Consider the following 13987-nt stretch of genomic DNA (forward strand, 5'->3'; position numbering starts at 1 on the left):
GGATCGGTCGCTTACCGTCGGAGGTAGCCAACATCCTCGCTCACTCTTCACCTCCAAAAAGTAACTTATCTTATGCCCAACGCATGGCTCTCCAGAAACTACGCAAAGAAAAAAGTATCGTCCTCACCAGAGCAGATAAGGGTAATGCCACAGTTGTGCTTAATACCAGCGAATACAATCGTAAAATGAACACTATCCTCCGCGATTGCGCTACCTACATCCTGCTAGAACACGACCCCACAAAAACACAAGTTAAGAAATCAAAAATCTTACTTAAAAAAGTAACCTCCTGGCCCCCTGACATCACGAAAAAACTTAAACCTTTCCGCTCCCGTCCCCCCAAATATACGGTTTACCAAAAATCCACAAACCCAATTCCCCACTCAGACCTATAGTAGATGCCACCAATGCACCATGTTACAGACTGACAAAACAGCTGGCCAACTCTCTGTCCCCCCCCCCTCACCGGAAATTCAGCTTCCTATATAAAAAACTCGACCCACTTTAAAGCCCTCACAGAAAATTTAACCTTGAACAATACAGACATATTGGTAAGCTTTGATATCTCCTCTTTGTTTACCAATATTCCCTTAACTGACACTTTATCTCTCTTAGAAAACGTTTTCCCCTCTGACATCTTAGATCTCTTTTCCTTTGCCATCAACTCTGGGTATTTCTCTTGGAATAACAAAATCTACAAGCAGATAGAATGAACCGCCATGGGTTCCCCCCCCCCCTCTCACCCCCCCTTGCCAATTTCTATATGGAAGATTTCTAAAAAGGAGCCATAGACTCAGCCCCACTCAAACCTTCTATCTGGCTAAGATATGTAGATGATGTGTTCTCCATTTGGCCTCATGGCCCAGACACGTTAGACTCCTTCCTCATTCATCTCAATAGTCTACATCCAAGAATCCAGTTTACTATGGAAAAGGAAAAGAACAATTGTTTACCCTTCCTAGACACCTTAGTCACGTGCCTGGCCAATGATACACTTGCCTTCACTGTATACAGAAAACACACACACACAGGCAGATACATTCCCAAACTCTCCCACCACCACCCCTCACAACAATATGGCATCATTAAAACCCTTACCAAGAGAGCCCAGAATCTTTGTTCCAGTGGAACCACCCTCACTACTGAGCTTAACCACATACTCAGAACTTTCCTCTCCAATGGCTACAGTGAACACAGTATCAAAAAAATAATCAATTCCTCCCCCATTCCCCGTCCCTCTCGTCAACAAGAATTTAAAAATGCCATCACCATACCCTACATCCGAGACACTTCGGAAAAAATAGCCAAGATACTAAAAAAGTATAACCTACACACAGCATATAAGCCCTACCGCAAACTTGCTACCCTTATCCGTTCTACGAAAGATCAGCTCCCCCCCTCTCTCTGCCTGGAGTTTACAAAGTACCCTGTTCCTGTAAGCTTGCGTACTTTGGACAGACAGGCAGATCAGCATCCATCCGCCTGGAGGAACACAAGTCGTACATCGTTAAACACAACTATGGCCCTTCAGGTTTGGCTGACCATGTTTTGGACACCACCCACAGAGTATCATGGAAGAAAACCACCATGCTCCACCACAGCAAATTCAAGAAAGAGAGACTTTTCTTAGAAGCAGCAGCAGCTCTCAGAAACCAACCAAATCTTAACAAATATGGTTGCATTAAGCTTCCGAAGATTTGGGAAACACTCATCACCAGAGGTCCCGCCTTACATTCCAGGCCACCTACTATCGCCCATAGAGGGCGCTCCACCTAGATAGGACTTTAGTGTCACCCACGTGGTTGGGCTTAGTATTGTAAGTTTTTGTGTGCATGTTACATTAATTGTTTTTGTAATCCCCGTAGATGTCCTAGTGACTAGGATGAAATATAGGAGTATTAAATTCTAATTTAATTCTTTCTGAGTGTTGTAAAAAATCCATTAAACCTCCAACATAATGTCCTCACAGCACTTAAGCCTCTACACAAGAAAGTAGCAGGCATCTGTTAAATATATCATATACACTGGCTGAATAAGTTATTTCTGGATTTGTGTGAAATTTCAATCTTATATTAAATGTGGCATGGGATTTGAACATGGGACACACACTGGCCACAGAATTAGAAAACTTGTTTACTTCATAGAAATCAGTGGTTCTTGTAAAGGAATACAACTGCCAATACTGATCCTCTTCAATCCCCTGTACATAGTTCAGTGAGATATGGGTTGGACAGCCTTCCTTAAATGCTTCAGTCAATTGCTGCACACAGGAAGTTCTTCTGTTTTGTCTATACTAGTCTTCTCAGACAACAGCAATCTTGCTCCTGACAAACTGTCTTAGAACCACAGTTATGCCTCTTAGACAAGCAATGTGGATTATTTTTCCTCTGATTAAACATTAGGATATCTCACCTTTTGAGAAATCAGTCAGCTGTGCTGTTTTCAAAAATTTGGCTTCAGCTAGAAAGCTGAAGGCAAAATTTTTGGCTTCAGCTTTCTAGGTTCAATAAAGGGCCAAATTATTTGTAATCACATTTATCTAATAAATGTGATTACAAATTGTCACACATTCCAATGTGTGACAATTTGCCCACCCCCCTCCCAGTAAGTGACAGTCCTTATATTCTCAGGTGTGTGTATAAGGACTGTCACTCTCAAACAAGAAATAATAAATAAACAAATTACACTTATTAAGGAAAATGAAATGCATGCATTTATCAATGTTTCACACAGCCATCAACGAAAATGAGAGTAACTATGATTAAAATCACACCTAGGTTATTATTACTGTGGCACTATGTTCAAGATCAGAGATCAGTGACTGGAAAGATATGATAGAAGGTAGATGTAACTTTCTGTCCATTTTTTGCGAGGGGCAGCAATCACAAAAGTTTTTTTGTGATTGCTGCCCACTGAGAATGATTTGCCTTCACTGGACAAAATAAACTTACACAGTTTTTAAAAAAAGAATATGAAACCATGCAGACACAATACAAATTGACTGAAAATTAGCAACAGATATTTCATATCGAAAGTAACAGTACATCATCATCAGTGTAGAATGAACAAGCCATTTAAATGAAGACAGAATACACAGTGGCACAACAATTTGTTAACTAATAAACGTAAGTGCCACAAGCTAGAAGAGTAATGTCAAACAATTCATTATTCATTTTTGATATTAGCTAATGATGAGAAGCTTTCATACTTTCAGGATCACTATCATGCTGGTATAACATAGCCTCTGAACTCTCCTTGAGCAGGTGTTCATATAATTACGCTGTGCAACCAATTCAAATCTTTACCAAATCAGAAGGAAAGGCTTTAGATAACAGGCAAATAGTTTCAGCCAAATGGCATACTTATAAATAGAGAGGGAGAATGCAAAAACTGAGCAAACCAGAAGGTTGTTGAAAAATATTCTTGAGGTAAGAGAATCAATATGGTTTGCAAGGAGTCTCACAGTACAGGTTTTTAATGATTTTTTGGGAAACCATATAAACAAGGAGTCCTCCCAAAATGAGTATGTAGTTTCTTCACAGTATTATTGTCCCACCTTACAGCATCATCAAGAAGAATATTGTCAGCTGCTTATTCTGGATTTTGGAAGGATTATGACTGATATCTCGATATGCAGATCTATCCCACAGAAGGAGAATGATTTCTCTCATAATCACTGCCTTTATCCATGACATTTCTAGCTTTTCCTTTATCAGTTTAGAAATACTGAAATGGTTGTTCCTTTTAAGTGAGGCAAGAGCACAGAATTCAGTTACAGACAGGTTTAGTGAAGGTAACTCAACTTTAAATAAAGAAACTATGTGCTTATGATGGGTGGATTCTTTATGTAATTTTTCAAAAATTCATTAAGTGCATACATCAGATATTCCAGATCATTTATCAAAAATTCTACACATTTCCTGAAAATGATCAAAGATGTTTTCTTACAACCCTTCAGATATTCTAGTCAACTTTTACATCTCTCTCTCTCTACTTACAAACATTCCTTTGGATGAAAATCATTCACCTATTATTTGAATATACAATCAAGTTACTTCAGATGGAAAATTAACATCTACAAACAGATTGAAGGCATGGCTATGGGGGGGGGGGTCCTCCACCTCCATCCTTTGGCTAATTACTTTCCCCAAACCACCTAAGGATACCTTGCTTTCCCCATTCATTCTCAAGCTTTATTCTGTATCCACTTTGTAGGTTATATATCTGCTATACAGTCTCATTCTGAAAATTAATTATTTTCTTATCACAAATCAACAACAAATAAACAAATTGATACTTGACCTGATACCTACATATTTTCTCCACCAACAAAATTTCTAATTTTCTACCAAACCTGAAAGATTCCTTGTGACTGTTAGTTATCATATTTTGTACAGAGTAGCCATTCAATAGAAAAAGTCTGGCATCACACGTTGAGAATGAACGCTATCCCTAATTCATAAAGCAGATTTAAATATGAATATTCTGTTCAAGAAGAAGTTTAGAGACTATTACACCATGCTAGCTTAAATCACAATGATTCTTAATCCTTGTGATTTAAGTACAGAAGATTCTTATCTTTAGCAAATATCAAAAATAAATAGTTGTTTGATATTCTTGTAATGTTCACAGTATTTTTCTTTTGGTTAACCAAATGTATTATCTTGTATTCTCCCTCATTTAAATTTCCACACTGGGGATGTACTGTTATTTTCAGTACAAAATATCTGTAGCTTTTTCAATGAATCATTATTGTCTATGCATTTACATATACATTAATATGTCAACACAGACCTTTACATTCTATTAAAGTTAAGGTTAAAAATAACTGATAAAAACTTAAAATTATACTTACTTAAGGCACAGTTCTAGAAATATATTCACAACAAATGATGTTTCCAGAAGGGTAAGTATAATGGCAGCTATTCTGTCAGAATGGGAGAGGGGCAAAAAAAAAAACTATATAAAGTAAAATACATGTATTACAATTTTCATTTAAAAAAATAATTAATATATGAATTTTTAACCCCATTTTCATCCGATATCAGTTCTATCCTATACTGAGAATGTTCCCGATACCTAGGTAGATATTTTATAATACAGCAATTACTTGATTAATGCATCTCCAATTAGTGTGTCTTTTTTTCTATAGCCAAATGCAATTAATGCGCCTCTAAAATTCGATTAGTGCACATATATACATCTTAAAAATAATTGTTGCAGATTTTAAAAATTTTCTATCTATACATTTTTTATGGCTAACTATTTTAAAAAATCACTCACCAGAATGAAATAATTCAGTAACCAATTTAAAACATTTTACAAAGTTATTTTTTAATGGCATACTACACTATTTCCATGTACACTATGTTTCAAATTTATCGCCAAAATTTATGTCGTCTGCTAATTACAAAGCATTTTGCTGATCATATCTCATGCCTCCTCTGCAATTGTTCCTTACTTTATTTTAAAGTATTCTGCCAACCTTTAATCATAAGTAAAAGAATTAGTGAGCAAAAAAGTGAAAGTGTGAAAAACATTCGAAAAGTAATCTCATTGGAAGAAAAACTTGAAATAATAAAGAAAAATGAACATGGCGAATCCAAAGCAAAGATAGGATAAGAATACAAAATGGGTGAATCAACTATAAGAGCAATTTTAAGCAAAGCTGCTGAATACAAAGAGAAAGGTAAGGCTTCAAGTTTTTCATGCATGCAGACCACTCAAAATCAAAGTATTATAATGATTGAACTAGAGAGACTTCTTTCTACATGGATCAAAGATTGTAACCAAAAATGGATCCCGCTAAGCACTGACTTAATCAATCAAATCAATCAAGTTAAATCAAACCTTTGCAACCTTGAAAGAAAGGGCTATCAATGATGGAATAGAAGAAGAATTCCACAGTAGTGCTGGGTGGTTTGAGCATTTCAAAAAGAGAAATAGCCTACGTAATGTTCGAATCACAAGTGAAGCTGCAAGTGCAGATAAGGAGGTGGCTGTAAATTATCCACAGATTTTAAAGGAAATTGTGGGGACTATTGTGACTAACAAATATTTAATGTCAATGAAACCGGCCTTTTTTGGAAGCAAATGCCTTCCAAGACTTTTCTGGCCAAATCAGAGAAATCTCAGCCTGGTTATAAAGTCACAAAGAATAGAATGACTCTATTAGGTGGCAATGCTGAAGGTGATCTAAAATTAAAGCCCATGGTAGTTTACAGGGTGCAAAATCCTAGGACCCTCAAAGGCATTAATCAAGCTTCTCTCCTGTTATTTGGTTGATTGATTCTGACCTGCTAAATTTAGATGCACAGTGGAAAGATCCAGAAAAATATGAAGAAAATTTAACCACTGACAGTCAGCCAAAAGAGATTTCACAGAAACAATTTGAAAATATTTCTCGTAATTGAAGTTTTTAAGCAGCAATGCTTAGAGGCTGACCCTGACGAAGAGAGAAGCAGTAAAATTTGCAGAAGAGTAGAACAGGAAACAGGGTCATACTGTCAGTTGTATGAAAAAAAGAAACAGAATTCCTGCCAAACTACATTAGCTCAATTCATTGTTAAGTAGTAGAATAATAAATTAGACAATGAATTGAGCTAACGTAGTTTGCTCAATTCATTGTCTAAAAAAATTTAAGGGTCAAAAAAGAAATTTGAGGAACGAATTATACTTTTTCCCATAGGTTATTATATTCGATTAGTTATTATATTCAATTATATTTCAGTTATTATATTCGATTAGTGCGTTTTCGATTAATACGCCTATTTTAAAGAACACCTTAGGCACATTAATTGAGGGATTGCTGTAAACATTCTCTATTCTTATGCAAGATATCCATTGTTCATTTAAACAGCAAACAAAAAAAAGCCTTCATAATTATGTTTCTATTAGCAATAAAATTTGTGTACTTCACCAATGGAAATTAGCTGAAAAAAAAAAAATAATAATAATAAGGGCCAAGTATATAAATGGCCCAGGTATCCCCTATCTGTTGTAAAACTAAGGAAACTTTCAGCCTCCCTGGGAGAAGTAGGTCCAAACCTCCTGCAATAGGAGAGGCATTCACCCAACAGTGGGGAAGTTACAGGCTGTTTTCATCCATTCAGCCTACCAAAGACCATTGGCATTCACATGCAGACTAGCAACTCATTACATTTGAATCATATTAATTATACTAAGAAATTCTTAGCCTTTATTAATGTACATTCAATCATTTTCGACCAGTGTGGTTTGAATCCCGCTATGAGCATGGATATTTGTAATTGTCTTTAGGCAGGAGATGAATTTCATCACCCAGTGTGAGATCTTTCCCACTTTCTGGATGCTTGAAGAGGCTTGAAAACATTCCATGTTTGATCTCTGGAGTGGGGTTTCAGGATTATGTAAAAAAATTAAATAAAAGTACAAAAAAGATATAAAACTAATAAAAAATCCTCAGCGGCAATGTACTACAGGTTTATAACCTACTGTGAGGGAATGACAAAAAAATTGTATTAGTATTATTTCAGAGCCTCCATGGAGTCTAAAGATCCATTGTGCGAGGTTGAACACTCATATACCTTGCCTTGAAGACATGCAGTGCTGGAGCACTTACCTGCTTTGGCAATGTATTCCACTCAATCACCATCTGTCGTGCAAAAAATCTTTTCACTTCCTTACTCACATGACCTTTTGACAGCTTCCAGGGAAGCTGTCTCTTATCAGCCTATTCAATAAATCCCCTGTATCCATTTGATAAACTCTCATCAACTTATACTTCTCAATGATGTTATCTCTCCTCCTCCTATCTACCAAGATCTGCAAACCACATTCCAGAATCCTGAGACAGTCTTAGTTATTTATCTCTGCATACTCTTCAATGTTTCCCTATCACCAATATAGCAGGTGACCAGATCTGTGCACAGAAATCTAAATGAAGCCTGATTAGTGCCTTATACAGTGGAAGACTACTCTTTTAATTTAGCATAATCAGCAAACATCTGAATATCTCTTACCACACCCTAAATTATATCACTAATGTATAAATTAAATAACAGTGTTCCTAAAACCGAACTCTGTAGTAAATCACTCATCACCTTCCTTTTTTTCGTATACAACTTGTTAGCGCTCCTATTAGTCAACCATTCCTATAACGAAGCTTCCAGCAGATTATCCATCCCCCTCTTTTTCAATTTCAATAGTAATTTATCATGTGGTATGCTATCAAATGCTTTAGCCATGTCCAGATAAATTACTGTATAAGCATTTCTGGATAGAGGAAACTATCCAATACACTAGTCATCCTATTATCAAATGTAACCAAGTTACTAAAGAGATTGCCCTAAAAGAAACTCATGCTGCTCTGCCAAAAGATATGCACTCACCAATTCAGGTTAGTAATCTGTTTCTAACCAGCCTCTCTAACACCTTCACCAATACACCTGATATACATACTGGCCTATAGGTTGACACTACTGACTGATTCTCATTTATGCAGTGTGACTATTTTTCTTTCTCTTTCCACTCTTTGAGAATGTTCCTACTGCTAGACTTTTGTTGAACAACCAGCTCTTTCATGCATTCTCATCATATCCATGGTGATATCTCATCCAGTCAGCCTTATTAATATGGTTATCAAGGTTACTTAATATTCTAATTTCTGATTCTTGAACTGTCACTCTTTTGTCCTTCTTATTGTTATTCAACTCTACTGCTTATCCTTACATGAAATACACTAACAAAATACTCACAGTACATCTTCAGCAGATGTGACACATTCTATCTCCAGCTGCTAAAGTTAGTCTTTCATATTCACCCTTTCTTCTACTAGCAACATAACTGTAGAATTCTCTAGAAGTACTTTATTGCTTTAACCAATCTCCTTTCATATGCCAATTTCTCCTTAATTACAGTCGTCACCTTCCTAGCCTGCACCTTATAATTCTCATGATGATGAAGGACATCCTGTTCTTTATATTTCTACATAACATCCTCTTTCTCAGAAGCTCTTGAATAATTCCATGATTCATCCCTACTTTATTTATCTTTTTTCAGACCTTATGAATATAATCTGACACTGCCATAAGTAACAGATTTCAAATCATATCTCAGATCAAGCCACTGCATCTCCAGTCTGTTTCCTTAATTTATCATAGTCCCATGCTCTGTAGTTCAACACATTCTGTGAAGCTCTTGCCTCACATGATCACGCTCCCCAACTGGTGGCATTGGACAACATCTATTATCACTGTATGAGATGATATTATTAAATTCAACACTCCTGTCTCACATGTTGCTTCAACTACATGCTGCATAAGGTAATTGTGCCTAAGTAGCTCAAGGAAAATTCAATTTTTTTACTCAGACATGTTATTTCCTCTTCTGATCAATGTTTCCATATAGTTAAAGTCACCCATCCTTATCACCCACCTCTCTATCCTCACAAGTTTCATCTGTCAACATTTTAAAACCATCTTCCTCTACATTTCCTAGCTTGTAGAAACACACCATAAATATCTAAATTCCACATGTAGGTAGATGGACAACTCTTCTGAAATCATCAGTAATACCCATTTTAAAAAATTATAATTATCATATTCTATTCCCATGCATCATCCTCCATTAACGACATCTGGCTGACACCAGTTATTTGGAGAGTGGCTAACTGTAATAAGGCTACAAACTATATACTCTTATTCCCATCACTTCTTATACTGGTATTCCTTTGGTCCTTTCCTTCCACAATTTCTCATCCCATTCAAGCCCTTTGATTCTGTTGCTCTCATTGAGACCATCACTGCCTCCTTATCTTGACCTCCTGAGTCATGAATCAGTATTATCACCTGAATTATTTACTGTCATATACTGGATTTCTACAGAATAACATAATAGTTTTTACTGAAGTTACATATAAGCCAAAATTAACCATATCCCTCTCACCATCTTCTACTATGCTAAACATCAACAAACTGTTGTTTAATATTTCTGGCTGTTCAGGAAGAATGCTTATTTTATCTAAATGTCATGATCATGCCATTACTCTTAAAACAATGTTAATCATGGATTCTTATCATTCAAAATAGATATCTGTAATATTTCTCCTGGCACAGTCTTGAACATTTAACAACTCAGCTATTTCTTCTCTATCATCCACATTCACTAAGGTAGTTCTTCCATGATCACTCCTCCATTTACTTGCTACATAGCAAAAGTGCTTAAGATTTCTTTTGGCCTGTTCGGTAACATTTCAAAATCTGATTTCCCCTTCCTCATCATAGTCATAACAATCACTCTGCTAGCATTTTATGGCACTCCCAAGTCTCATCTTCACTCAATATCAGATCCATAACATCTTTTTTTATTCAGCTCTTGCTGTTATTGTTATTCATCCGTTTAACTCCCATGTGATTAGTTCTTACTCTGGGGATATAGTCAAGTATATATAGCTTTCTTTAGATGCCTTTTAACTAATTCTCATGCACTATTAACTTATCTACCATGAAATTTCTCATGCTATGGCACTTCCTCAAGCTACCCTTTTCAGTTTATTACAATCACCTGCTTAACAATTACACATATGCCCACTTCTTAGTCAAAGCTCTTATATATGCTGTCATTGTCACCTTCTAAAGTCAGAAACAGTATATTGATTACTCATCAAGCAGAGGTATAATAGTCAACCCATTAATAGACATTATCAGACTGTTATTAGATTCGAATGTTTTTGTAATGGAGTTGGTTAAAGGTCAAAGTTGGATAACTTGGAACAGACCTTCATGCCTTTTAAGTAATGCTGAGAACCAACCAGGGCTTCTGACTAATGTCCAATCCCCACCTTCTCATGGTGCATCCCATTATTAGCTATTCATCTGAATAAGAAAGACTGAAGGTGGGTTGGCAATTTGGGATTTAGCTGACCAAATTATATTTTTACTGGCTTAAACTGAAATGCAAAAATGGTACAACATGATAGAATTTCATACCAACTGGGGCATCAACAGGTTAATCAACCCCCCCTCACCACCAGACCACCTCTGCTGTTTGTCAGGAAACTAGGATGAACAGTGAAAAGTCAGCTACCAGAACAAATTTTGTAAATTTCACATCATCAGCAGAAAAGAAGATTAGTACCATCAGCATAAGAGGCATCAACAGAAAAGAAATAGAACTGGCAGAACTAGGAAAGTACCAAGTACATAAACTGGTGTTTATGAAGACAAACATGAGAAAGATTCTTCTAAATTATTATAAAGATGTTATATTCAGGCAATGATAATCAGAGGAAAAAAAAGAATAGTAATAGTATTCAACACTAAACATGAGGATAAACTTTTTGAATGAGAGTGAAGACATCAGCAGCGATTTCTATCAACATAGGAGTAGGTATCATCAAAGATGCCTATCAATGTAGAAGCAATTATCTTTGAAAACAGACTAATAGAGCAGTAAAACAGGCTTACAGGGCCGTTATATTATGACTTCTTGAAGAATGTGGTAGAAAGCATCTTTCACATGTGCTCGATAACATCCCCTTAGTGTAGAGGAGAAATGCATGATTTATACATGGCAGAGCTACCACACTTTACGCATGAGACCTGAGGGTATCTTGATTAAAGATGATGGCCTGAAAGATGGCCAGGCTGAGGTAGACTAGTATGTGTCCTTCTTGGTCACCTGACCTAAATCTTATAGAATTTTATTTGTGGGGTCATTTGAAATCGTTGGTGTACTCTACTGCAATTCAAATGATCATCAATGATTTTTTTTATATACAAAAATGATATAAATACTGAATATTAAATTAATTGTATTATTTATATAGGGCATCTAGAATAAATTCTTGAATAATTCCTGAAAGGCGAATCAGTCAGGGAATACAAACAATTGTTCATATATCAGCTGCTTTATCTTCTTTTTCTTCTAAAACTAATGGAGAATGTTCCAATGTGTAATATTTTGTAGATGGGCAAGTTATAGTATTAATATATTGTAATTAACAAATAATTTTCAACTTGGCAAGAAATGGTTACTATTATGATACTTATCATGAAAATGGTATTGACATCAGTGATGATTAGCATTATAATAGCCTAACTAAAACTTCTCAATAGAGAACAGCAGAAGTCCCATGTAGAAAATTATGTGAGAAACTTTACAGCAACTGTTATTCTTATTATGAAATTATGAATAATGACATATATATACAGTGTTAATAGTAAACATGATTCACCAAGACATTATCATTATATTTCAGTTTATATGTAAAACAAAAATCTTAATATTTACAGAAGTAATACAAATTAATAACATGAGTTTGCAAATAAATTTCAAACAAAACTGTAATACAAGTTTAATTCATACTAAAGACTATCACTATAAAAAATACTGAAGAACAAATACATACAAGACATAGACTCCTAACTGGTGTCTGTGAAAGGCAATGTCTGCTCCAACTCCCCACATGACTGAAAATAATTGCAGAATAGTTAACTATGAGAAGATTCAACAATTCAAAAGAAACTTTCTTTGCTTAGAAAAAATATCATATAACAATATGAAAAGTAATGTCTCCTTTTTCTTTTTTTAATGAAACAAACCCCTGAAGCAATGTGAATTAAATATAAATTATAGCAGTGAAAATGAAGTGTGAGAGCACTTCATTTTCACTGCTATAATGATGTACAAACTAGAATAATGTACAAACTGAATTGTGCTTCTGATTGCAGAAAACATTCCAATGGTTTGCAGTCAGAATGCCAATCCTTTCCCTGGAGCAATGAAAATTAAACATAAATCACAAGTGCAAATACAGTGTAAGGATGCAGTACCTGTCAGCTGTGCTTCTTACTGCAAAAAACATTCCAGCAGTTGGTATTTTAATCAGAAAACAACAGCTATTTGTGGGAACAAATTTGTTGACATCGATGATTTTTAACAGTGGGCTGTATATGTTTACAATACAACCATTGCTCTGCTTTCTAGGAAGTCAATGCTGTAGTGTATTCAATATTCATACTTACAGCATGGCCTTAATGAGTTCTAATGCTGAAAATACTTCAAATATTGAAGAAATGGAGTCAAAGTACCTGTCCTGATAAAAAGCATCTTTTCCCAACAGGACCATAAGAAAATATTTCATACAAAATGCAGAGCCTCAACAGTAGGTTTCACCACCTTGAACTAAACCACTTCTAACTTCCTGAAGCTAAAGGAACATTTGAGGATAATCATTTTGCAAGACAGCAAGTGCAGCCGAACAAGAGGCAGCGAGATAGAGAGTGAAGTTGTTGGAATGCAAGATTTAATGAAACAGATATTGGAAATGAAAAATGAAATGAAGAATATGTTGAGTGATGTTATGCGTCTAGTGGAAATTAATGAAAGTATGCAAAAAATCAGAATGAAAGAGCAAAAGAGTAAAATAAGTGACAAGTGATTCCAGGATAGCAGTATATGGAGACTCCATAATTAGAGGGCTAGTTTCTGATAGAGTCCATAAAGTCTGCTATCCAGTGGGAGAATGAGTATGATAATTAAGGCGTTGGACATGAGGAAGAAACGAGCGAGAGAGTTAGTTGTGATTGTAGGGTCAAATGATCTAACTGGACATAAGAAGGATGCGAGGACAAATTTCAGGAGGCTATTGAGAAGATGTGCAGTGTAGTAGGAAAGGTTGTCAGTGTGTTACCTAGGTATGATGATGATGATGATAAGTTGCAACGGAGAGCCAAAATCATGAATGGTATGTTGGTGGAACTGTGTGAGGAGAAGGGAGTGGAGTTCGTGGATGTATGGCATGTGTTTGAGGGAAGAATGAAATTATACAGGCGTGATGGGTTGCATTGAAATGGCTTTGGAGTGAGTGTACTGGAGAAAGTGTTGCTGGATAAAAGTATAGTGTGTGGAAGTACAGTGTGTGATGCATGCCAGAGATCAAAAGAAAGAGATGAAGAGAAAAATCAAGAGAGTGGTACTGAAGAGACAGCAGTGCTTGGCAGTGGAA

General features: G+C 35.8%; 1 protein-coding gene across 1 annotated transcript in view; it reads right to left on the bottom strand.

Annotated features, from left to right (window-relative positions):
* Positions 1 to 13987, bottom strand: part of LOC150110443 (uncharacterized) — a 102593-nt gene that overhangs the window by 27423 nt on the left and 61183 nt on the right. Inside the window, exons 3-4 of the mRNA XM_090393890.1 lie at positions 12389 to 12449; positions 4856 to 4927 (exon numbers count right to left, since the gene is read on the bottom strand). Of these exons, the coding sequence (XP_090250016.1) occupies positions 4856 to 4927; positions 12389 to 12449 (133 nt within the window). The remainder of the gene's footprint in view (positions 1 to 4855; positions 4928 to 12388; positions 12450 to 13987) is intronic.

Source organism: Typopeltis vanoorti, chromosome 1 (assembly GCF_054136105.1).
Source record: "Typopeltis vanoorti isolate ZY-2024b chromosome 1, IOZ_Tvanoo_1.0, whole genome shotgun sequence".
Taxonomy (NCBI): domain Eukaryota; kingdom Metazoa; phylum Arthropoda; class Arachnida; order Uropygi; family Thelyphonidae; genus Typopeltis; species Typopeltis vanoorti.